Source organism: Paralichthys olivaceus, chromosome 16, assembly GCF_024713975.1.
Source record: "Paralichthys olivaceus isolate ysfri-2021 chromosome 16, ASM2471397v2, whole genome shotgun sequence".
Lineage (NCBI taxonomy): Eukaryota > Metazoa > Chordata > Actinopteri > Pleuronectiformes > Paralichthyidae > Paralichthys > Paralichthys olivaceus.
The window spans coordinates 7,779,925-7,805,614 of NC_091108.1; the positions used below are offsets into that span (position 1 = coordinate 7,779,925).

The 25,690-nt window shown below is 39.7% G+C and overlaps 2 protein-coding genes and 2 long non-coding RNA genes across 8 annotated transcripts; 2 read left to right on the plus strand and 2 right to left on the minus strand.

The window, feature by feature from the left end:
* Window positions 1–133: 133 nt before the first annotated feature.
* On the minus strand, window positions 134–12,025 carry tmie (transmembrane inner ear). Its single transcript, XM_020102063.2, has 4 exons — window positions 11,460–12,025; window positions 8,760–8,877; window positions 7,190–7,339; window positions 134–486 (listed from the first exon to the last, which is right to left on the minus strand). Exons 1-4 carry the CDS (start codon window positions 11,568–11,570, stop codon window positions 149–151), a joined length of 717 nt encoding a protein of 238 aa, XP_019957622.1. The 5' UTR covers window positions 11,571–12,025; the 3' UTR covers window positions 134–148.
* Window positions 499–21,171, plus strand: LOC138405156 (uncharacterized). Of its 2 annotated transcripts, none has more exons than XR_011238838.1 (3): window positions 499–2,929; window positions 17,036–17,161; window positions 21,036–21,171. It is a non-coding gene; the product is annotated as an uncharacterized lncRNA (long non-coding RNA). The 2 variants fall into 2 exon arrangements; XR_011238839.1 differs by lacking the exon at window positions 21,036–21,171 and adding an exon at window positions 19,342–19,479.
* ccdc13 (coiled-coil domain containing 13) lies at window positions 16,422–24,775 on the minus strand. Of its 4 annotated transcripts, XM_069511697.1 has the most exons (15): window positions 24,436–24,775; window positions 23,681–23,871; window positions 23,395–23,543; window positions 23,159–23,301; window positions 22,998–23,081; window positions 22,783–22,899; window positions 22,571–22,675; window positions 21,956–22,126; window positions 21,698–21,874; window positions 20,977–21,186; window positions 20,737–20,825; window positions 20,466–20,528; window positions 20,223–20,354; window positions 19,311–19,426; window positions 16,422–17,145 (listed from the first exon to the last, which is right to left on the minus strand). In XM_069511697.1, the coding sequence occupies exons 2-14, from the start codon at window positions 23,866–23,868 to the stop codon at window positions 19,312–19,314; spliced, it is 1,743 nt and encodes a 580-aa protein (XP_069367798.1). In that variant the 5' UTR covers window positions 23,869–23,871; window positions 24,436–24,775; the 3' UTR covers window positions 16,422–17,145; window position 19,311. The 4 variants fall into 4 exon arrangements, with proteins under 4 accessions (XP_069367798.1, XP_069367799.1, XP_019956588.1 ...); XM_069511698.1 differs by having other exon boundaries at window positions 16,422–19,426; window positions 22,783–22,896; XM_020101029.2 differs by having other exon boundaries at window positions 16,422–19,426.
* On the plus strand, window positions 23,197–23,934 carry LOC138405155 (uncharacterized). Its single transcript, XR_011238837.1, has 3 exons — window positions 23,197–23,331; window positions 23,435–23,611; window positions 23,794–23,934. It is a non-coding gene; the product is annotated as an uncharacterized lncRNA (long non-coding RNA).
* Window positions 24,776–25,690: the final 915 nt, after the last annotated feature.

Here is a 25,690-nt window from a genome sequence, read left to right on the forward strand (position 1 = left end):
ATACCCATAATGCATGTTCTTATACATAAGATTTTTCTTTATTTCAAATATAATATCATACAAATTACATTTAAGAAAAAAGTGCCTGAAATGCTTGTGGTGAAAAATGAAATAATCTCTTTCAATGTGTGTCAGTGGAAGGTCCAGTTCATTTTTGAGCCTTCTTTGCTCCCCCTTTAGCTCCCCCTTTAGCTCCCCCTTTAGCTCCCTCTTTAGCTCCCCCTTTAGCTCCCCCTTTAGCTCCTTTTTCCCCTTTGTCCCCGTTCTCTCCAGATTTCCTTCCTTTCCCATCACCATCCTCTTTCTTGGTTGCTCCCTTTTCACCTTTTTCACCCTTCTTCTTTGTTGATGCATCGTTTTCATCTCCTTTCCCCTCTTTGGCACCCTTTCCTTCTTTCTTGCCCTCCTTCGTCTTCTTCTCTGCTTTATCAGCATCTACTTTCCCGGAGACGGTCTGCACCTCCTCTTTTTCTTCTGCTTTTGCAGCTGTGGTAGAAATACAAAGAAAAAAAAATCATTGGCATCAGGTATCATCAGGTTTCTGCCTCCATCGCTAATTGGAAGAAAGAATTTAATCCGACAGAATGCCGGGCTAAGTAGGTTACATATAATGAAGGCACATCTGTTTCTATCTGTCCTCATAAGCATGGTCTATTTATTCTTTTAATTGGATTGTTTGAAGTGCTCTCTGGCTGAGAAATGGAGAACAAAGGTTTACAGTCTGCTTAGTGTGATACTGAAGTTATTCAATTAACTTGAAATTAAATGGGTATTTAGAATAAAATATTATGTCTGGACTGGAGATTTTTGAATTGAAAATTTTTGGAAATACACTGCCCTTAAAAAAAATTACATGCGCAAAAGTACACACAAATGTATGTGTTAACATGTTTTGCATACATTAAACATGTGCTTTGCACATGGGAAACATGGTTTTGGAAAATCTCGGTGGTAAAATGTGTGAAGCACCAGTAAATACACATGTGAAACCCATATGCAGTACATGGTACCACATCATGCTACCATGATTTCCACATGTGCTCCATATGTTGTGCTGAAACACGTGGTTACATGTGGGAACATTTGTCCACATTTGAAAATCATCACATCTACTTGATGAGTAGATTCATACCACTATTTATTTTTTTAATGTCACACAATAGAACGCTTACCTCTGCTTGTTTGAACATTTTTGGCATAAACCCGGATAAAGGGGCTGTTCCACAAATTCTTTACCACATTTTTTTAACATTGTGAGGCATTTTTATTTCTATTTTTACCAATTACCCATAGAATAATTCCTGGATCTTCATTAAAAAATATCAGATTTATGGGACAGATATCTATGACTGTGCAGTTTGGTGTGGCTTTATTGAATTCAGGGACTGTTAGGCCTTGGTGTAGGTATGCACTTTACTGAGTGCCATTCTGGATTTTTTCTTGTATTTATTTTTCCTGAAAACTGAGGAAAGTCAAAGGTCAACAAGTCAAAGAACATTTTAGCCCACAGGAGTTATTTATTTTCAGGCACTGGGCAAAAGGAAAGGAAATAACAGCTTCAGGCGAGAATTAACAAATTACACCTGATATGAAATAGATCAACAAGAAACATTGGTGTGATTTTACACTTCAGCAACTGAAACTGTGAAAGTTGCACAGAGAAGAGATTCTAGCTTGGGTCAAATAAGGGAACTTTGTCGGATCATTTCCAATTTATTTTTCCAGTAGCAAAGCAATCATTTTCCCAGTGCTCTAGAGAAGCTTCAGACACACACAGGATACACAAACAAAGGCCAAGCGACAAACACACCAAATGTCAATAGTTGCCGGAGGCGGCGAGAGTAAACCTGAAATGATTTTGGTCCAGTGTTTTACCGGTGGATGAATCCAGGTGACTTAAAATAATCAACCAACCAATAGAACGTCATGAATAGATTCCCTTGTCTTGACTGTTTCTGTCTTCTTATAATCGTGCATTTCTCCTCCACTCTTTCACTTTACTCTTTTTCTACATGTTCCCTTTTAAACCAGTGTGAATTAGACAAAACTTGGAGCTATGTTTTCATCAGAGCGGCAAGTTAAAGCTGGCGTTGGTGATGGCTCAAGGATGCAATCTAATTGTTTGTCTGAATTTTAAACCCATATGTATCTGGTACTCAGACGTTATGTTCCAGTTTTTCTCAAAGTTGGAATTGAGACTTGACTTTTTTGCCCCCGTTCCCTGTTGTGCAGCGTCGTGGAATAATCAAAGGTTAATGCTGCCTTCGACTAAAGGCCTCGACCCTGACACATCTCTAAATGTCAGATTCAGCACAGATGCGGCTGATACAAATCTTTTTGGCATACACCAGGGGCAGAGCTAGGGGGTGGCTTCTTGGGCTCTATGCTTGTAACATTTTAGGTTCCATGTGGGATGGCAAAAACTCACAGACACACCTTAGCCGGTCTGCTACTCGTCAGTGATGATGGAAATTCACGTTGAACTACAGCCAGGTTCATCACTTTTTTGGGTCCCATGGAAACATTTCCGGTGTCGTTTTTCACAATTTACTGCAAGTTTCTGTATTTGCATATGTTTTGACTTTTTGCAGTACCCAGGATGTTTTTCTGTTTCAGTTTACTAAGTTACAGATGTTCTTTAAATGCATCGCCTTAAATGTTGGTAGTAACGTGGCTTGCCTACGTCACTTGAACGCATCGCCTGCAGAGTCTGGACAGGTGCTGCTCACACAGAAGCACTGAGCTGCTGCAGAGCACGTGGAGGAGGTGTGCACCGAACAGTAAAGTGTGGAGAAGAAGTAAAACAACAATATGTACAACGGTTGGACTACTGACAGTGTGGCCAGAGGAAGAACTGCTAAACTACAGACTAGTGAGAGAATTATCATTGGATGAGACTGTGTTCTTCTGGATGTGGAGGATTATCCAGGTGAGTTAGCTGCTCAGTTTAGCCGATTAGCATGACTCCGCATTTTTAATTCATTTGTGATGTGATGTGATGGGAATATACTGTCAGCAATGTTAGTTAATGAGCGGTTTAGCTGCTAGCTACTGCTAGAAGCTAAGCTAAGCTACATTCATAGCTGCTACTGTCGCTCAAGTTAGTTCACAAGGTGATTTGTGTAAACACATTCTAACTCAACTAGTCGTTTCATTTCATTGTACAGACATTTTAATTGTTACAGTTACTTCTTATGATGTTGGTTGTAATTTGTTTCATGCTATGTTTAATTTGTGAATTGGTTTACTGTTAAAAGGGAAATTTGCATTAAGTAAATCTACATTGAACATAATATTTTGTAGATATATTTGTTTGTAGTATTCTTATAAATCAGTGTCTGGTGTGTTTTGTGTGGGCTGAAGGTCTTACTGCTCGTATGGTGCTAACGCCTATCTACTTTTCAAACAAGTGAATCAAAGACAACATGTAAAAAATTAAAGTACCTCCAGATATTGAGGTACTAGCATTTAAAGGTCCAGTGTGTAGCGTTTAGGGACATCTAGTGGTGAAGTTTCATGTTGCAGCTGTATACCCCTCACCTCACCCTCCCCTTTCAAACATGAAGGACAACCTGTGGTAGCTTCAGTTGTCATAAAAACTCAAAAGGTGTTTAGTTTGTCCAGTGTGGACTACTGTAAAAACATGGCGGTCTCCATAGAGAGGACCTGCTCCAGGTGTAAATATAAAGTGTTCAAATATAAAGGGCCCATTCTAGAGTAAAGAAAACTACAATTTATACGATTCAGATGAAACACACTAGTGAAAACATCACTAGGATTATTTTATATTCAATTTCTGCCAATAGTTCTCTTTCAAATAAATGGTACACACTGGACCAGGTTCAGAGACATAGATTCTCAGGGAAAGATTACTTCTTCCACAGGTTACACATGTTACAATTATATTTTTATGTAACACTATATTTAAACCAAAATCATATACAATACAAATGGTAAAGTTGTGTGCTTTTTAAAATACTTTGTTTTATTTTTTCTCTGATTGAACCTGCGCCTTGTGTGTGCAGAACCAAATGTGTGCGTGTCATTATGCAGTTCTACTTCTAACAGTGAGTTTATACCTATTGTGATTAAGAGGGAACTTCAGAAGACATTTCAGTCGACTGTTAGAGTGAGTGAAATGTTATTACAGATTACATTTCAAATTGAATGTCATGTTTGCAGTAAAATTAAATTCTGTTCAGTCTGCCAGTCAACCAGTGTGAATATAAATTATAAGCAGGGCTCCTTCTCTGAGAGAAAACTCATCAGACTGATATCACTGTTGTACCAGAACCGAGCAAGACTTGTAACCACACCAACTTTTGTTTCGGCTGTGAACTTAAAATGACCTTTTCCTCACTGCCCATCCCGAGGGGGTCAGATGTGTGAGAAATGTGTTTGAGTGTGTTTGAGCCATAAACAATTTGGTGATGCTGAGACCACCCTACTTTCCAGCCCAGTTGGAATCATGTGCTGTCAAAGTATCAGGTCTGGTGAGAACAAATATATCACAACGTGTTTTTTTTGGTCCCTGTGTTTGATTGAAACTGTGTGAGCGCTTCTGAGGCAGATGAAGAGAAAAGGATAATGCAAGAGGAAGATTTGGTTCCTCCCTCACAATGTATTTTCTACCACACAAAAAACTAAACTGTATTCTCAGTTGCGTTTTCATCAGGGACGTTCTGCATTTTCTCCTGCATTACGTTTGTTTTTCTGCATATCACCAATATGTTTCTTAACCACCTACATTTGCCGTTTATCTTGTCGCTTACAGTGATTGGTAGCAATGGGCTCCGACATGTTAGGCTCTTTTAATAATCTGCCTCTCTGCTTTCTGTAAATGTTTTTGTTTGAGAAGCGAGGTGATTCAGAGCAGAGATGTTGTTGTCAGGCCTGTAGCCTATGAGATTTTCCTACTGATGCACAATCCTCGGTTCCCTGTTCCACTTTACTCATTTTGAGTATTGGATTAGTTTATAATCATAATCCATGCAGTAGGTCTGGTATTGTTCCTATACACACTATACAGAGGACTGAAGAGTCCTTTATCTGAATTGCAAGAAAGCAAGCGAGAAAATAAACTGTAAATAGAATCCGAGATTTCTATTTATTTTTATAAATTTAATTTTATATCTTGATCTTCATTCAGTGACATTGCATTCACTGTTTGTGGTCATTTGGTTATCAAATGTTTCTTGTGGCACAATTCTTGATATAATCAGTAGAGAAAGGAAGCAATTTGCATATTTACTCACAGTGATGTTGCTTTCCCCCAGAAGCAAATTACAGTATGGTTTGTTTGGAGTTCAGGGTTGAGAGCAGCTGATAAATACGTGTTCATCCTTACTATTTATAATGGCTGCAGTCAGTACAGCCCCTTCAGCTCCCCTCCCAGCCACATGGTTGATTAGTTAAATAGTCACGGAAGAGGATTTACTGCGATGCATAGTAGATCAAGTCTCTGGAGACTGAAGACAGACTGACGCTCTTGCCATAGTAGGTTTTTCATGTGATTTTCTTCTCCCCCCTCTTCTAATGCCAATCTCACTTGACACAAATTCCATGGAAGAAAAAGAAAACTTATTGACAGGTCAGTGCTTGTTCCACCATAATTAATTTCTGTATTTGTGCACACAAATGCGTAATAAATCATCAGGAGGAACAAGACGAGACAGATGTCAGTCCGTATCAGTCACCATTCTTAACCTGGAGAAGCCACAGCTGAGCAGTTGAGATGGGTTAGGTAGACTCAAGTCAAAACCCAGAGAGAAAAAAGAAAGCACTTGTAATTACAGACGACACCAGCGCCGACATCTGTAATCAATTTTAATTAACACGGGAAGGAAATTGTATGAATGACTTGCTTTAGTCAAAGTAAATCTGAGAGGAGGAAACAGAGAGGTAAAGACAAGCATACAGTGGAGCACAAACAGCTGCATGCATTACTTTAACTCAGATTTCTCACAAAGTTTTAGTCATTTTAACTTTTTCATGCAAATCTGTGCATTTATATCAAAAGAATGTAGGCTGTAATGAGGATGCAAGCTTTACAAAATACAAAAGTATAAACTACAGAAGTCCAGCCGCTCTACAAGAATCATATTTGTAAAACGCAGTACAATCTGTATTGTGTAGCCATAATTAAAATGTTCTGCTGCACACAGTCACTGCTGCACTGCAACCACCTGCAAGCAGATTTCAAGTTGTGCTCTACTTTCTGTATATAAATTCCAAGCATTACGCATCAGGCATTAAAGAAATATCATGGGATACATGGATGGTAGATGCATGAAAGGGACTTTTAGAGGAGCAGCCAGTGTGTGTATACACTGTGTTTTTTGTTTTTCAAAGTCACTTAATCAAGAGGAGTGTATGACAGAAGATAAGATATGAAGAAAAGGAGGAAAATTATGCCGTCTCGGGCAAACTGAGGGAGCTGGGCTGCTCCTCGCTGACCCCAGTTATAGAGAGCTGGCTGTTGTCAGCACTTTGAGGTTGGACCTGCTCAGAGACTGTTTGTACTGCAGAGGCATCGAGGGCAGCTGGAAGAGAAAAGAAGAGGAGAAGAAAGGAGTAGGTGAAGAGAAGAAGAAAAGAGTATAGGAGAAGAGGAAATTTAGTATAGCAGAGCAGAAGCATAAAACAGAGCAGAAGAATTCAGTAAAGCAAATCTTGTGAGATAACAAGAGGGAAAATAAAAAAATTACAGCTGCCCTGGAGAAGAAGTTATGTAAAAAGACAGCTGTCCTCTTTGCCTTAATCTTGGAGTGGGACTACAACAGTTGAGAGTCTTGTAAGACATCAAATACGCTCCTCTGCTCAGAGATAAGAGACAAAAAAATGCAGCTCTCCATCCTCAGAGAGCTCAATTCACTAAAGTTATTCTTCCTGGTTTTCACATGTAGGCTGTTCTTAAACACAAAGCAACAACAGACCTAAATGCCTTAAATGGACATAATGTCGTGTCTATGACAGTTCAAACTTTATTTATTTATCTTCAATTTTCTCATTTGCAGTCAACCAGCACCTGAGGCTGCTCGTCCAAACAAAGGATTAAAAAAAAACTGAGGCACAAAAGAGAGCGAGAGGAGCCATTCACATTGGAGTCAGCGCTCCTGCTTGTTATCGTTATTATTACCAATTTAATAAAGCTATGATAACACTGGATAGATGTTAAAGAGGAACTCACATCCTGGGATCTCAGTCAGCTCGTTCAGAGGTGGCACTGTCTCTAATGTGTTGGCGTATTTCTTGGCGGCCTGCCTTTGTTGGTGTCGCGCCTCAATTTCCTTTTTGGTTCTTGGGATTCGACATTTGAATATACAGCAGAGTGTGATAACTGAGGGAGAAGGACAAAAACACAAGACACAAGGACTTTATTTCAGTAGAATGTAGTATGAAGTATGAAGACAGTTTTTAAGGGTCAACTGATAGATAAATAGATTTAGTTCTATTTGACCAATTTTGGATATATATTCATATATTGGCTCCCTGTAAAGTTTGAAAATGAATTGTAAGATTTTACTGATCAATTTTAAAGCTGGTCTTGGTCTGGCCCTCAACCACATAGCAGAAATGTTGACCCCATATGATCCAGCTCACAGCCTTAGATCCTCAGGTTGGGCCCATCTGGTCGTTCCAAAGTGGAGTTCTTAAGTCTAAAGGTGACGGTGCTTTTACCATAAGGTCCCCTCGGCTTTTGAAAGACCTGCATGAATGACCAGTGACCTTCTTTTAAATCACTTCATAAAACCTGTTTTTACAAACTTGCCTTTTTTGAGATGTTGTCTTTTTATATTTTTGTTTTATTCTTTTCATCCTTTTTTTGTGTTTATTAGCGTCCTTCTGATCCTTCTATTATTTCCTTTGGTGAATTCTGCGGTTTTGTGTTGCTGGCTTTCACTCATCCAGTCACATTTCTCTGATTGTGAGCAATCCCTGGACTTTTTCTGTAGCAACACTGTGAGATTCACATTCATGCTTTAAAGTGAAATGTCTGGTGGATAGACTGTTGTTAAATTTGCTCCAGACAAATCTGAAATGATTAATTCGATAATTTGATTTAACTTTTACCTTGAGCCATTATCTGCCCAAATTTAAAATTTGTTTGTGACAAAATACCCGTAAAAACCAAAGCACAATTTCAGCCACTGCAATTTGTTTTTGTGTTTAGAACTATATTGCAAATGTTTATCTTCTATCTACAATCAGTCTTCTAACAAGCTAAACTAAGATGAATTTTTGCAGAGTATAGTGTTTATCTCAAACCACCAGATTCACAGTTTTCCATTCTTTAATCCAAAATGTGATTTTACCTCTTGTTATCGAAGTGAAAGCAGAAAACTTTGGATAGAGGTACTTTAAAACCTGTGTAAATAAAACCAAAGTTGTCTTGTCAGTAAGGGGTTAAATCAGAGGTGTCTCAGTTGAACTGTGTGGAGATGCACAACTTTAAAATTAACATCTGTATTTTCAACAAAGATTTGTGATATTAGAACCCCTTGTAGTTTCTCTTTCCTCATGTCACTGCTTTTATTTGGTTGAGTCACTTCTGGAAACGCATAAGTGACCGTGATGATATTTTTATCCCCTGTGCCACTTCTACTCACACTATGCTTGATTAATAATAATGAACAATATTCTGGAGCGGTACTTTCATGTACAGACCTCATTTGACTGCAGTTATTTCTCATTATAGCTGTCTGTGTTTCAAGAATGATTAATGAGGGTGAAAACAAAATGATTTGAGACATACTGACCAACTGCCAAAGCAAACACCGCGAAGATGCCAATGACCTGCCATAACCGCAACCCCCAGAAAACGACGGTCTCTGAGGTCACGGGGTCCGGCTTCTTTGGGGGCTCTGTTGGTAAAAGCTGTGGGGGGAAAAGTGAAAAAAAATAAATCCTCAGAAATGGGTTTTACAGCAGACAGCAAACCTCAGGGAGTAAACAAGTTCTTAGAGGAAACCCAAGAGGATTATGCTCAGATTCTGTGTGATAACACTGACCTAAAGTAAATGTAGAATGTCACCAAAGTATTTGGTTTTACTCCATTATCTTTTTTAATTCAAGTGTAAAAGAATTAATGATGATCTTTTTGAATCTACTGTTCTCATTTGCAGCCATATGACGGACATGAAAGAAACATTTGAATTCCCCAATCACCAGTTATCACACAAGTGTCAAACGTTACAGCATAACAGTCTCAGCACAGTTAATCCACAAACACATCTAATGTCACTATAACCTCACCTCTCTGAAGTCTGTGAGGGTCAATACCATGATGTCATAAGCTGCGTTCACACTGTTGGTGTAACTATCCACCTAATCTATCCAGACTCCCTTAAAACACTGCAGTTAGAGTAAGCTGGTTTCTGGAATGTACTTGCATATTGTCCGAACTTTCGCAATGTCTTTTATATGCCTTAATTCTCTGATTCAAAAAGTTCAGTGAATAGAGTCCAAAAACAAACACGGGTGGGATTTGTAAAAGAAAAACTGTGTTTGATCAATGCCTTGGAGCAGCCTGCAGATAAAACCATCAGGAGCCTCCCCCCCCCCCCCACTGCAAATTGATTACTTGATTGGATGATACAAGGTTGTTGTGGAAACTCTATACTTTAGTCCATATAGGAAAAGGCGATGCATTAGAAAATTGACATTTATCACATTTGGTCTTCGCCGATAACCCCATTACGTGGAGAAATAGAAACATGTTCTGAGAATCACTCTAAATATAAGCTAAGATGGTTAACACTGAGGAATGAGGCTCAACAGAGTATTAGATATGAAGAATAAGCTCTATCAGGAGGTTAGTTTTGAGACTATTGTATATTTGCATATAAAGTTTTTAAGATGAAGGTATTTCTTCGAGTTTGAGTGGAAAGAATGAAACAAATGTCTTTTGTGCGATCAGGATAAAAATAACCTGCTTTTACTGTGTGGACCTGATACTCGTTAGTGAGCCAACATGACAAATGTGACTACAAGCTGTTTTCGGGGCTTCTACTGTTTGTCTCCAGTGGAGGACACAAGAGGGACTGTGAACCTCAGCAAAGATGCTGCAAAGAAAATGATCTGAATGAATTCTGTGCTGCGGTTCTGTGACTCCCACAGAAGGATTATCCTTGATGAGGATATTTAGCAATTCCTTTTGCCTCAAGTGAGATTATGTAATTCTAAGTCCTCCTCTCTGGAGGGGCATATTATGTGGCGAGATTAGTGGCTTTAAGTTTTGTTTTGGTGGGAACAAACAGCACAAACTCAGAATCACAGTGACCCCAAGTTACCTCATGGTAATCATACATCACAATTATTACATATTTTGTTTTGTTGGATGGTTGATTTGTTCGCTACATAAAGATTAACATAAATCAGCACTGGGATACTTGCACATGAAGTACCTATGACCAAGTTATCATTTACTAAAATATTCTGTATAGAAAGGTGCCACAGTAAGAGTGGGACTTATGAATACAAGTTTGTGACCATAAGGTTTGTAGTGTGTGTTGATTTGTCAGAATATAAAGCTGCTTTTCTATGGTCTATAAAATACGTGCATTGGTATACCCAACCTTTTCGTTTTTCTCAGCTTTGCCATGTCTATTTGAAGACAGAGGATCAATATTGGAAGCACACCATCCACAGAGAAGCCTTATGTAAAACAAACTGCGGAGACCTATGCAACATAGACCTCGATAGTTATAGTATGAACATCACATTTGTTTACTGAGCAACATCTGTTACCAACACAAGCTTGATCACGCCTCTGCTTTTGGTGTCGAGCAGCCTCTCGCCAGCTGCTTGTGGAAGTTTCTTCTCACATTTTTTAGACATATTGCCCTTAATCAGCATCAAAATTCAGCATATCACAATATTAGAGCTGGTTTCTTCTTCTTCTTAGTTTGTTTATGATTTCCATAATATACAACCACAAGTTTTGATTTTTAATTAATTCGGTTTATGTTATAGATTTCTGTATAATTACACTATACAGCAATGGTGATGATATTTTGTCCATTCAGTCATGTTTTCACGATGTAAGTAAATTGCCTCTTATCTTATTTTTAAGAAAACAAAATGGATTTCAGATGCTGTGTTTGTTGTTATATCTAAGTAGTAATGTTAGGTGCAATGTAACCCTCCTCTCTTGAGCCCAGGAGCACAAAAACAACTTGTTCGTGCCAGGACTCATCGTATTCATCCTCCCATGCACCCATTCAAACACGTGTCCCTTCGATGTTCATGTACAAACCTGATAGTGTGTCAGGTTTTAACGTCAAATCACGTTTTAAAAAGGCAAGTGAAGCAACAGCCCTGGCGACCAAACATCGACCGTAAATCACACAAAGCTACGTTTTAAACGGAAAAGCACCTGCACCCATCACAGAGAAACCCTCAGGATATTCCCTCCAGAGGAACCTGTGGAGGACACAGTGATGCATTCAGGCTCTTACCTCGGGATCCGGGATCTGGGAAAACACGGAGGACAAGCACTGAGACAGCAGCACTGCTCCCCAGCCCCGCAGCAGGGGCTGAGGTGGACATACAGGCTGATCCCCAACCATCCTCTGCCCCTCTTTCTCCCTGCAGCCACCCTGCCCCCTCTCTCCCTCTCCCTATGCTCCTCGCTCTCTACCACCTCCTCTCTCTCTGTCTGCCTGCCTGCCCGTACTGGCGCCCGTGTACAGGACAGGACCACAATGGCCCTGGTTGATTAATGGTGCCTATGGTGCTGACTGCTTCCTCCCATCTACAGTTGTCTGCTGCTGCTCGTCCCTATATCTCCTGTCTTTTTGCCACAACACTGCAGGAACCCAAAGAATCACCAGCCACCGTCACCACTGCAGCCAGCTGAAAACTGCTCCACTACAATGGAGGGAGAGGCAGCCCTGCAGTTAGGCTACATTAATTAATTAATAGACCTGGTGTGGTTTACAACCAGCTCATCCTGCTGGGGACAGTTCACACAACGTGGGGGGAGGGGAAGCACAGTTAAACACGAGGATGGCCCTGCGCAGGACAGTGAGGCAAATGGCTGCGAGTTTCATCATCTTTATTGCCTGGAGTGTAAAAAAATATTCACACAGCTTTGGAAAAATAGGAAGAGCAACAGAACCGAGAAATCCAATTTTAATACGCACCTGCCTGAGGACAGAAAGGGTTGGATTTAAATTACTTTGGCAAGAGTCATTAGGGATCGACTCAGGTGGGAAAAAAAAAATTGTCATTTCAAGTTGTTGTTTTTTGTGTGTGTGTACGGAATGTGTGTTGCCTTTATCCATACGACTACGACTATCCATGAAGACTGTTATGTTGTCTGTTTTAAATACAAAATAAATAAAAGAAGCAACCCACAGTGAAAATAGTACTTTTGTGAAACATTACCATAGGGAAAAAAAATAATAATTTGAATCCCTAAATATGAAATATTTTCAGGTTTTCTTTATTTTCTTTGTGTGCACAACAGTAAAGAAGAAATTAGGATGACTGTGGTTTCTCTCTTAGAAGTTTCACAGATGCAAACACCACAGGAAACTCTGGATTGGCCTAGCATCAATACAACACAATTACAAAAGACAAGCTTCAAAAACAACAATCAAATATCAATTTATTAAGATGCCAAAGCCAAAAAAAGGAGGCTCAGTTACCCAAACTCATCTTCTAATCACACAAACTTTAAGTCACAGGAATCTCAGTTGAATGACAGTAGAGAGACAAGCAGAAGCAAACTTCATCTATAAGTCAAAGTGGATTCTTCCTCATTTTTCCATTTGCTCAACCATTTCATCATCCTAATTCTGTAATTAGTGGTGATAAAATATCTTGTCATCAGAGATTTTAGTTCCAGAAAAAATCCCCAGATGACAGCCACTCTGCGTCTGTATTGTTCACGGACCTCACACTTAAAGAACACACTTGAATCTGACTTTGTGGATGATGATTAATAGTATATCCCCATCCTGAGAGTTTTTGGTTTTAATGAGAACCCTTGTCCTCAGTCTCACTCAGAAATAGCTCCCAGTGATTGGCTTTTGTCAGCAGTATTGAATGCAATCACTGTTCCAGTCCTAGATCAGCGATACCACATTCAGATGGTGGCATACAGGAAGCCTGCTGTGTTTTTAACTCTGGTATCTACAAAACTTTTGTCATTAACTCTTTCCTTCAAACTATAGTGGCAGTTCAAAGCCAGACGAGGAAAATCTGTGAAATTCGGCTCCGATCTAGGCTTGCATTTCTATTTTTGTTATAGTTAACAAAGCAATGGGTGTCAGGAAACTGACATTTCATTTGCAGACAAGGATAGTTTTATGACAGAAAGCCAATTCTGTGATTGTAAGGTGTCAGTTTTTACCAAGGTCAGTGATGCTAATGAGAAATTATCTAATTGTGATACCTTTTTTTATTTTTTATTCTCGATCTGTTGGCATGATTACTCAAAAACTACTGAACTGATTTCCATTTAATTTTGTAGCGAACAACCCAACTAAGAATCCATAACATTTTGAAGTGGATTCGTAAAAACTAGTGTATTCAGGATTTTTTTTTTCATTTTCTTGATATGAAGCACCTCATGTTAACGATAGGGAGGTAATGTTTTCACCCCTGTCCATTTATTTGTTTATTTGTCAGCAGGGTGACGCAAAAACTACTGAATGGATTTCCTCAAACTTTTGACACAGATCCAAAGAAAGGGGCGAATCAAGGAATTGTTTATCACTTTCTTTATCATTGCGAGATAGGACCTTTTGTGGAGGTATGTGCTCGAATGAGTACTGTTCTAGTTTTTACCAATTTCCACCAAATGTTGCGAACAACTTAATGAGAAAGGGCTTTTTTTTAACTTAACACAACAGATTGTGTGTTGCTACACAGAACAATCCTGAAAGGTGGAGCTGAAACCGTAAGATGACTGGATGAATCATCTGCAGCAGTATTTTTCTCTTTAAGATTTTGAAAGTAACATTTAGCCTTTTTAAGCCTCAAAAGACTGGACGGTCAAAAAGGTCTCATCCAGTGGGACAACTGCTGAGCGTTTGACATTTTCGTCCTTTGGCCGTCTGCTGAGCTACATTCTATGTGATAGAGAAAACACGCTTGGAGCCATTAACGCCTGGTATCAAGGGGTAGAGGACAAGCAAGGGGGCTTGGAAATGTTGAGGTATATTAATGTGAGGACCCTGGTAGATGAGAGACAGAGGCAGATGTGACCGACAGTGGCTGACAGACAGAATACACTAATTTTTCAATAGAGTGATATACTGTATGAAACTGATGTAGGGTTATCTCCAAAGCTTGAAATATATTTTACATAGAAGGCTACACAAAGAGCGACAGCATATGAACCTTTGAAGACACAGTAAGGATCCTCTAAGCATTATTGGGGGGAGGTGATTGTTGTCCATACAAAACTTCATACATTCATATTCATGAAACACCCGCAGACTGTATTTCTCTGAGCAGTAAAGCAGCCTCCTGGGGTGTCACGGTGGCTCAGCTGGCATCTTTCGTCTCTCCCAATTATTTCTGCTTTCTTTTAATGTGAAGAATCAGATAATTGTACAACTACAAAAGTCATCCTCCTGTGATCAGTGGTGCCCAGGCAGCAGATCCCACTGGCACATCATATTAGTGAGCAAACAGTCAGTGCCATTATATCAGTGTGTGTTAAAGGACTTGTTCAACAACAGTGTTCGTTAAGGGGCCTGCCCACACCTCACTGCGGCTCTCTGCCTTGCAGCTACAGTCAGCATCACAGTTCAGCACCACTGTCTGTGACTGTCATGTGGTCGTCACATTAAGGATATATGCACCAGCGATGACACAACCAGTGATTCACATCTCCAGCTCAGGTCCATTTCCTTCGTATTTTGGTCATAAATAGCGAACATAGGTCTTAAAGGTACAGTGTGTAGAATTTAGTGATATAGTGTTGAAATTGCATGTTGCAGCTGAACACCCCACACCTCATTCTTACAAACATGAAAAAGAACCTGTGGTAGCTTCAGTTGTCATAAAAACTCAAAAGTTGTTTAGTTTGTTCAGTCTGGACAGCTGTAAAAAAAAAAACATGGCGGCCTCCATAGAGAGGGTCCCCTCGATGTAAATGTTAAGTATTTAAATATAAAGGGGCTTTTCTGGGGTAAAGAAAACTACAATTCATAAAATTTAGATGAAACGAACTAGTGAAAACATCATGAGAAATATTCCACATTACATTTCTGCCAATAGTTCCCTTTCACCTAAATCTTACACACTGGACCTTTAAAGGAATAGTTCACCCACAAATGAAAATGTACCTATCTACTCATCACTATGCTGATGGGGGGGGGGGGGGTGAAGTCTTTGATTCCACATAACACATTTGGAGTTTCAGGGGTAAACAGTGTTGCAGCCAAGTAAATGGTCACTCCTTATGCAAACGTAATAAAACAAAAAAAAAAAGCATAAAATGCCTTCATACTGCTGCTGTTGTGTCATGGAACTGTCCGTAAGCCCCATCAATCAAATTTGCCACAAAATGGCGTAATGTACACCATGTTTTGTCTACATGTCCTCTGTTATCCCCTCTGGAGCCGTGTTAGTGTGTGGATCACAGAGGACATTTAGGCTGAAATTACCCTGCCATGTTTTTTTCTATTTGAAAAATTGGTCATCATTTACTTCTATTGTATTGAATTTGGCTGCAGAGCTGTTTACCCCTGAGACTCCAGAAGTGTTTTGTGGACTCAAACACTTCACCCACCCCTCCATCTGCATGGTGGTGAGATAATGAGTGAATCTTTCATTTTTGGGTGAACTATCCCTTCAATGTGCACACTGTGGGTATTCTCTGACAGCGGTGGTTTGTTGTATTCAAGACAACAGCATTTCCATGGTCCGCTTGATACGACACAGAGCGATTCCAATTTGAGTGAGAAAATTGTTTTACCGTTCAAGGGGGGGGGGGTGCACGCACAAGACAAGCCGTGAGTCAGCGGTGACAGATGTGTTTCTACAGCAACAGTAGGGGGGTGGGGGTGGTACTCAGGCTACTGACGTTTTTTCAAAATATGGCAGTTTTCTGAGCAGGGTTGTCACCATCTCAGTGTCACTTTGTTTTTGTGTCAGTTTGCTCTCTGTGCCTTTGCACTGTTGTCCTTCAAAGTCTGTTATGTAGCACAGCTGGTGTCTTCTGCAGCAATGCCACCACCAGTATGGATGTATTTCTGGATTCAATATAGAACAATACATTTCTTTTTCCATTTTCACTTTCATATTTAAATTCACAGTGCTGTCTCTAGGATGCTGCTGTATTTATCGCAGTTCTATTTACTCCACATGCACAGAAATCACTTTTCTGTGAAGTCTATTACACACCTGGGCTTTAACAACCACAATTGAAAATGTACTATATGAAAGAGACTTAAAAGATGTTGGGTTTAAGTAAAAGTTTTATTATTTTTGGCTTCACATTGCATTGTTGCAGGGCATTTAATATAAAGTACAAGACCAACCACAATGCCATAGAGTGATGACACCTATTTTTAAATGTAACACAATTACAAAAAAAAGCCTTGACAGTACAGTGTTGACATGATACCACTCTGCACTCTCACACAAACATTTGAAATAAGAGCATGAGGCATTGATCAAAAACAAGATCGGATCATCTGCTGATGGAGCTCGTCTCATCAACATGTCTCTATAAGTTGTGAGCAGCTATAGTGCACAACTCTGTCCCTGATGTTTGAAATCGATGTCAACGACAGTTTTACTCCTGTATACTTAAACAGGAACACTTCATTTAGAAAAAGAAACACGTGCTTATCATTGCTTTAGCGCTGCTAAGATAAAAGCTTATTATTCTGCTCCTACTTACTGTAAATGAGCACATTAGGGATCTGCTGTTTATTTTCTTTCCATTACATGTAAATGAGAGGCACTGGGAGATGAATGGACTCATAGAGGCACAAACCGTTTTCTGGCCTGACTTAAGTTCACAGATCCCTCATATACTGATGGCTAACTTTAACCTCTGCGTTCACAGCTCCACTATTTACTTTAGTTTCTGGATGCAGTCAATGGTCTGCAGGAAGCATTGGTCCAGAACGAGGGAATACCTCTGAGGAGAAGGATGGAGAAAGGAGTCATTCAAACCTGGAATGACAAATAGGTGAGGCTGTTTACGTATGCTGTGTTTACATAAGTTTGTGTTTGGTTTGGTGGGTTATTGGGCATTTTGGAATAAATCTACACCTTTCTGCGTAATACAGCTTCATAAAACAATATTAAAATTGTTTGGCAGGGTGTAATTTATTTGGAAGTGATGACACTCTAATGACTGAAGTCAGCAGTTGTTGTGTTAATCTTTAACGCAAAAATGATTTTAAAGTGAAATGGATATTGAACAGCAATAAGCATTGTGACCTTGCTCCTATCATGTATCACACATTCAAAATAAAAGCTTCAGTAAAATATTCTGCATGCTAAAAACACTGACTTCATTTGTCTGTAAAGTTGTGTCCCGGCAGATATATATATAAAAAAAAAAAAAAAAAATTTATTGAGTTAAACATTTTCCCTGGAATTAGATGCAGTTCAGGACCGTGACTAGTATTTGCTCCATCAACACCTTTTCTGATGCACACTGCTACATTTGATATATATTTGGCAAAACCTGCAGAGCACGTGGTCGTGAGGCTTCTGGTATCTCATCTGCTCCTCCAGTGACACATCTCACTCGGCTACATTAAAGGGCGCCTCACCTTCTATCCGGGAGGTATTCAACACAAGCTGTTTTTTGTTACTCTGAGCATAAAGGCTTTCTTCATCATGTCCCGAACGCTGATATTTTTGTCTTGTGGCACTTTCTCGCTCAGTCCAATGGGGACCTGCCAATCTCCCACAGGGTACTGGAAGAAATAGTGCGGTATTTGAAGCAGCACACTAACTCAGCCACGGTTTTAAATTAAGCGTGATGTGGGGGGAGGAGAAGAGGAGGGTGTTTCTGCTGAAATCCTTCTGGCTTCATCGGAAGAAAATAACTCGGATGTTAGGATGAATGTTTGTATGAATGTGAGGGCCACTCCCACCAGGATACGCGCATCCAGAAAACCTTTGGATGAAGAGTTTAAGATCACATACGTGCAGTGCGTGTGACGTGCTCTGGGGAACACAGGGAGGACTGCAGCTGGCGTTTGTGCAGCTTGAGTCCACATTCATTTTCAACCACTATTCCCACACAGCTGGTTTCAAGTCAGAAATGATTAACACTAATATTTAAAAGGAATATTCAAGCTTTTTGGGGACTTAACGGAGGTGTTTACTGTTTGGATTGGCCTGTCACACATTTACGTACGACCATCTAGAGCCAAAACAACTCACATCTCTCAGAGGGTAACAGCCGAGAAGGCAAACAATATATTCAAAACATCTGGTGAAGATTTGGACGTCTCCTTGGTTTACAAAAATACTTGAAAACCTGCATTGCTGCTCTCTACACCTGTAACTGCACCTGAAGTTGCCAGCGGTGCAAAAGTACATGCATTCATTTAATAGAATGTGACATTTATGAAGCAGTAAGCAGACAAGATATGAAACCATGGGGAGATATCCTATCAGCATCAAGCGTTTCTATAATCGGTAAGAACACATGTCTGCTGCCATTAGGATTGAACTCAAGGTACTCAAGTGGTTAAACTGAGGTCACACGAACGTGCAGAGGAAGAGTCATAAGCTGTTGTTGAGGGTTCGTAAGTAGAAAAAGGAGGAGGAGGAGATCTGTATGTTGTTTGTGCAGCAGGGGGGAGGAGGAGAGCCTGTTTCCTACAGGCTGCTGTTTGACACGTGTGACAGCAGAAGGTAGGGCTCAGCTGGACGTGAGTTTGAGCAGGGACCAGCCAGGTCCCCTGGTTAGTGTCTTGTCTCTGCTGTCACAGAGCCTGCAGGAAAACATGCTTGACTTGTCTCATCACGTCACTGCAGAGCTACAGTTCACAGTGGAGAGTGCTCTGTGGCGATGCCCTCAGCACCTCCGTTACCTCCATCTGAATGAGCAGCCATGAGACAAAAAAATAAGAGCAACGTGGACGTCTCAGTGTCGTCCAGACGTGAGGGTTAGAGTGAGTGTTGTCCATAGGAGGCGTGTTTGTCTATGGACACTTACTATTGTTTATAGAGTCCTGCCATCCTAATGCTCAGAGACACTGATCCTGAGCTTTATCGTCATGACAGCCAAAGAAGAAATTTATATGTCAGAGTATTAAATATAAGCTGTAATTGAGCCTTGCCATACGAGTTCTACCCTTGCTGCTTGCACAGACCTCACTTTGAATCTAATTTCGTCCTCTCCAGCTGCTGCTCCAGGACCACCATCCTGCGGCGCTCCTCCTGATACTTGTGCTCGGCCTCCGTACACCTCTGGGTCGAATCTTTTTCTCTGGAAGATTCAAATAAGAGGATTCTGTCAGTTACAAATGAGTTAAGATAAACATGCGGCCATTTATCTTAATGGTGACAGTAGAATGGACTTTAGATGTACATGAGCACAAATAAATCTAGATAAGCTTTCCCTTTTTATGTCAAATATTTTTAAGTTAGAATATTATGTTATATTTTGGTTACTTTTAAGCCACATATACTCTAAGCTGAAGGTTGTAACGTATCTTAAAATAAAACTCCAAGAGCTGCAGTGTTCAGAAAGCAATAATTTTTCCATAAGTGTTTATGGCCTTGAAATAGTGCATGTACAATACAATGGGCCACAGATTTACAGAATGTCCCTGTGGTGGAGTGCTGCAGCATTTCCTCAAACCTTGATAAAAAAGGTTTGATGCACAAAGTGAAAAATGAGAATTGCCAAGTGAAAAGAAAACATTTCAAGGATTCATTGTCCTTCAGGTAAATCAGGGTGTCTGCTGCAAAACAAACTCTTCATATATCGACGCTGTCAGCAGACAAACTGTTGTTTATTCTATTGACACACAGCTGGAATGACAAATGTAACATGAAATGGTTCTTGCTAGAAGATTACACATAGAGTTGCTCCTGCCCCAAAGTGTCCTCCTGCTTTCTCTTGTGACATTTTGTTGGAATCAGTAGAAATAGATTTCAAATAACAGAAAACAGTGACCTCTGAAAATGATTTCACAGAGATGTATGTTTCAACACCGAGTGGGACTAACGTAAACAAATGAATTGATAAAATGGAAAAAACATTTCAGAGTATAAATTACTTTGTCTGTAGGACGTTCACCAGCTCAGAGAGTCTGTCCTTCTCCACACAGAGGGTTTTATATTCACTACACTGTGTCATGAGCGCACTAACATCGGCTGAACATTGTGGACATTTTGAAGAACCTGGACCCCTGAGAACAGAAGGACACAAAAAAAACACTTAATTTGTGCTGTTAATTACTTCACTAAGCATAACAAGGTTCCAGGAAAAGTATAAATAGAGAAGCTTTATGTCCACTTACTTGAATTCTAAACTACTTTTCACAGTAGGCAGCACCAGTTTATGACCGAATTTAGAAAGTGAACTAGAAAAAAAGACAGAGTCATATTAACACAATGGACTGAGGCACCAGAGATAAAATGATTAACCCTCATTTTCCCACTCTCACAGCTCTGTCCAAATGCAACATAAGAAATTAGTTTAAGATGAAAGTAAAATGAATGGTCTTATGAACATCATCACATTTCCATCCTCTAATTATCTTTCAGCAAGATTTCCATTAGCGTACGTACCCTGAAGACGTTATTCTCTTGTTAATGTCTCCCTCTTCAGGCGGAAAGCCTGCACTGCAAATTGTCTTGAGGCGGGACTGTCCCTCTTCCTGTTACATATTTAACACAATCTTTTTGACACAGCACAAAAACACTGGTTTTGTTTGAATGACATGGATTACTTCAAATACCTGCTCAAATCCAAAATTAGTGCAGTTTGTCAAAATGTAAAATAAAACAGTACTTTTGTTTTTTCCTCACCTGGATAGAGAGTTGCTGGATCTCCTCCTGCAGTTCTTTGATTGTCTCTTCTTTCTCAGCAACTATCTGCTTGAGGTTCTGGATGAGAGAGTTGTGCTCTGCAGGATCGCTGCTCCGCAAGAGCCTCAGGCTCTGCTGGAGCTCCTTGCTCGGATCGTTCTGCTGTTGGCTGAGTCGTCTCAGCACCTCCTGCATCTGGGTCTGCTGCTTCTGCCAGTGGGAGACAAGATAGCAGGTATTGCATAGAACAATGTGGGGAAGCTTGGGCTCATCATCGAATATCCTTCTTTCTTTTTTTACCTGATAAATGTAACATGAAATCCCTCAATATTTAGTGTTGTTTGGCAGGTGGAGCAAAAACTGAATTTTGTATTAACTAAACCATAAACTAACCATAACTACCCATAGTTAATTCATGAAGTAAATGTATTCCTGTTGTTGCATAGACCCCTTGCATGTAACAGCTGTTTGAATGCTTGTGTTGTCCACAATGTTTAAAACAAATGAAAACTTGTTCAAACCTCCAGAATTAACCCCATATTGCAAAGTGGTTAAACTGAAAACAAGTCTTTTTTTCCTGCTGAAATGATTATAGGTTATATATATCATTAAAAATTGGTGATGCTTTCAAAACAGCGACTGTTAAATAAGGAATTCTACAGTGTGTCTATACATTACCGTTTATAAATGTTGAGTATATAAAGTATATGTAGTTCCTTACCAGCAAAGCATCCACAAGCTCATTATCATGTTTGCCCTTCTCTAGTAGCGTGGAAACTTGGACCTTCAGAGTTTTCATCTCAGCAGACAGAGATTTGTTCCTGGCTTTCGAGGCTTCCATCTTTTTCTTCACGTCCTCGTGGTCTTTCAGCAGCTTCTCATATTCCACTGAGATTCTCTATACCAGACAGCAAGGCCTCCCTACATTAATAACATAATATTTCAATACATTCAATCCTGCTCATACCAGTATACGCACCTCGAACACCTCCCTCTTCTCCTTCTCGATGGTGCGGATGTAGCTGAGGTTCCTCTCTTGAGGAGGGGTCTTCAGAAGGACCCCCGTGCCCAGACACTCGTCCTCTTCACTCAGGACGCTCGGCTGTCGGCGCTGACTCGATTGGTTCAGCTGCTGCTCAAGGTCCCGCACCTGTTGAACAACAGCCCAATATTTATTTTTACATTGTATTGACCCATAATTAAACAGGAATTATTGATATTGTGTCAATAATTCTCATGTTGTGCAAATCAATACCGTGTCTCCAAAATCATTAATATGGAAATTATAATGGGAAAATCTAACCACAACTGCTCTGCCCAGCAGCGGATCTTCACATCCCTTGTAAATATTAGTATTAGTGGTATTTTTAGAAATAATTTGAGCTTAATAAACTTAATCAACAATAAACAAAACTGACTGATGTAATCGCTATAATTGATATAACTTTAATAACAGTATCATTATTTTTTATTGATCATGACGGCCCTAATCCTCAATCAGAGTTTGAAAAGCAGTCTATTAATGTGATTAACTGTGTGGTTTAAAGTTGAGAAGCACATCCTGATTTAGGATGTAATTTAATTTGATTCTTACCCTCGTCTGAAGAACCAGTATCTGTTGAGCGCGACCTCTGAAGCTCCCTGGGCAGCTCAGTAATTGCTGAAGGTTGACCTCCTCTCCAACCTCACTGATTAAAACCTACAGCAGCAGGACAGACTTCAGATTAGAGGTTACTGATGATTAATCATACAAATACATGATCTTCCACTCAAGCAGGTTGACTTAAGACAGAAAACAAATTCTACCTTCTGAGCTACTTTCACCTCCTGTTTGAGGGATTGGACCTGGTTTCGGTATTCAGCCATTTTCAGCTGGGCAGCGGATAATTTCTCCTGCAGAGATTTCACCGCTGGATTCTCCTGCTTTTGCAATCGAATGGTAAATGATTTTAGATTTGATTCCATCATAGTTAAAAAGACACATAAATGTTGGTCAATTTTTACAGCATCTTCTTTAATACCTCACAGTCTTCTGATGATGTCTTAAGCTGTGATTTTGTGTCTGTGTTTTGCCCAGGAGGAGAGCGCACCAACGCAGACTGCAGCTAGAGAAAGGAGCAGAACATTAGGATTATATTGAATTATTCTTCACTTCAATCATCATTGACACTAAGCTTGTTACCTCTTTCTCAAGCTCTTTGATTCTGTTGCTGTTTTGCTTGGACTTGGTCTTCTCTCGCTCGACCTCAGCGCTCAGCTCTCTGTTCTTCTTGGACAGTTCAACAATCCTGGTGGCTGCTACGTCCCCAGCCAAGCCGGAGGTGCCTGAATGGAGGAGTTGACGATGAAGAACAGGTGAGCTAATAAGTCATCATCTCTGTGGTGCAAAGTAAGTTTATGGTTTTTTTGTATCTACACCTGCAAAGACCAGTCGTTCTTCTTCTCTTTTCCTCTTCAGGTGTTTAATTTCAAAATCCCTTTCTCCGAGAAGTTTGAAGAGACGACCATTTTCATCTTTGAGCTCTCGCAGCTGATCAAGAAACTTCTGCTTGTCATCCTGCACAAGTCTAACGGAAGATAATCAAAGTTAAAAACCAAGATTGTTTACGCGGAAGATGAAGATTCCAAACCTTAAGTAAGTCCCAAAGACAGTCAAGTTGCCATTGAGGAAAACAAAATTGAATTCAGCCTTTGTGAGACTCACTTGTCGTCTGCAGGCAGGTTGTCTAACTGAATGTCTTGTTTGAGCACATCTGAATCCTCCTGTGAAACCTTGATATTAAGCTTCTCTGGTTCTTTCTCCATCTTCCTGTGCAGCTTTCTTTTCTCCTGCTGTTTCTGCAGTGTTTGGAACTGAAGCCGCAACTCGTTCAGCTCATCACCGCCGTCCATGATCTGCGACACATATCATCATAAGTAGAAAATAATGGTGGGAAATTATCTAAAGAAATCAATATCATGAATTTAAAAAAGCATATATAATTTATGTTGTGTATGTGTAAAGTAATTATAAATAGAAAGGGAATTTCATGATATCCTGAATACATTGTGGAGTTTGTATAGGCTGCACACATAAGTTACACAGTTTTGGTTTTATTTCCTTCACATTTACTAGTTCTGCCACCGTCACTCCATCGATTGTTGAGTTTTTCTGGGAGACAGAGTCACGATACGCGATTGCAAATGAGTTTAAATTTGTGTCACTGGCTGTGACAGCAAAGCAAGGTGACAATTGCTGTTGTGCAAAGACAAAAAGCTGTCAGGCATGTTACTGAGGATTGTTGGTGTGAATTTATCACATCACAGGTTGAATCTGCCTCCAGAGATGTTTAGCAAAACACCAGTAATTGCCAGGTAACGACGTGCAAAGCAATTAGCGTTGACTTTAATAGTGAAACTACTCCACAGGTTTCTGTGATGTAATAAAGATAAGAACACAGATCAAATACAAAACCTCACCTGTGGTTTATTTAAGTGATAAACGAGGATGTTGTTGGTCGCTGCTTCATTTTGTTTGACTGCTGAAGAAAGTGAAGCAGCTTCCCCATTGACTGCGACGCTTCTGTGTCCATGGCAACCGCCCTCCAAAGACAAAGATCTCGCGGGAACAAGAATGAAGTCACGAAATCCCGCCCCTCCCTTGTCACTCTGATAGCTGCCCCCCTCATTGGTTGGTTGGTTTAGGCTTGAAGAGTGATGATTGGTTAGAGTGTATACGGCGGGCCAATCAGAAGTGGAGTAGGGGGCGGGTCTTCATCACACCTCCATGTTAAAAAAAATAACCGGGAGCTTTGAATAATCTTAAATACAAACTTTTATTATAATTTATTATAATATATCGTTATATTATTATTGTTCTTTTTATTATTAAAGAAAAATAATAATACACTTTATTTGTATCGCACCTTTCAAGAAATGCAGCTCAAAGTTCTTTACATATAATATAGATAAAATAAAATTATGTTAAAAAGGAATTTATACAAGAGAAACAGAGAACAAAGAACAGATTGAAGTAACATAGGAATAAGGAGAAGTTCTTCTACTGTTGGCAAGTGCAAGATCGAGTTAAAGGCTGAAGTGAAGAGAAATGGCTTAAGTTTTATAGTAGTTATATAGTAGTTAACTATAAATCCAGCTATGTAACTCAATCCCAGCTCATTCAAAGCCTTGTTTGTAAAGAGGAGAATCTAAAAGTAAAATAATAAAACATAATTTATATATATAAATCAAAAAGTATTCAAAAAATATATACATTTATTTCACAATGCTTTTGGAAACGAAACGTAATCAAACCTTGAAAGTTGATGCAAACTATTCCTACATATGCCCTAGTTTGGTTGATTTGAAGACGATATTTGAACAAAGTGTGTTACTTCACCCTGTGGTGCATTATTAGAACAATACTGCAGGAGGGAGTGGTTTGTGTTTAGGATTCTAGATTCTAAGATTATTTTTAATAACTGTATTTATTTGTTCTATGTCTTAGTTTCACAGTCATCTGAGACATTACACGATGTAAATTCCAGGAACAACTAAAGAAACTGGCAAAACTTTTGAGCGGGTGAAAGACGATAGTTGCAAAAAACGAAGTGGATCTCAGGTGTCACTGTGTTCTCTGTTGTGAGGAACGTTCGTCATTGCCAGGATTGCAAAGCCACAATGACACAGCCTTTTACAGCATTTGCTCAACACAGGGAAGTGATAAAGCATAAAA

Excerpts from the sequence above, each read along its gene's own strand:
- tmie (XM_020102063.2), bottom strand. The coding sequence starts at position 11,570 with ATGGTTGGGGATCAGCCTGTATGTCCACCTCAGCCCCTGCTGCGGGGC. Across the intron at positions 8,878-11,459 it reads CCCAGATCCCGGATCCCGAG|CTTTTACCAACAGAGCCCCC; the intron begins GTAAGAGCCTGA and ends TTCCCCCCACAG. Across the intron at positions 7,340-8,759 it reads GGTGTTTGCTTTGGCAGTTG|TTATCACACTCTGCTGTATA; the intron begins GTCAGTATGTCT and ends CTTCTCCCTCAG.
- ccdc13 (XM_069511697.1), bottom strand. The coding sequence starts at position 23,868 with ATGGACGGCGGTGATGAGCTGAACGAGTTGCGGCTTCAGTTCCAAACA. Across the intron at positions 20,826-20,976 it reads TCCAGCAACTCTCTATCCAG|GAAGAGGGACAGTCCCGCCT; the intron begins GTGAGGAAAAAA and ends AATATGTAACAG. Across the intron at positions 20,355-20,465 it reads AAAAGTAGTTTAGAATTCAA|GGGTCCAGGTTCTTCAAAAT; the intron begins GTAAGTGGACAT and ends TTCTGTTCTCAG.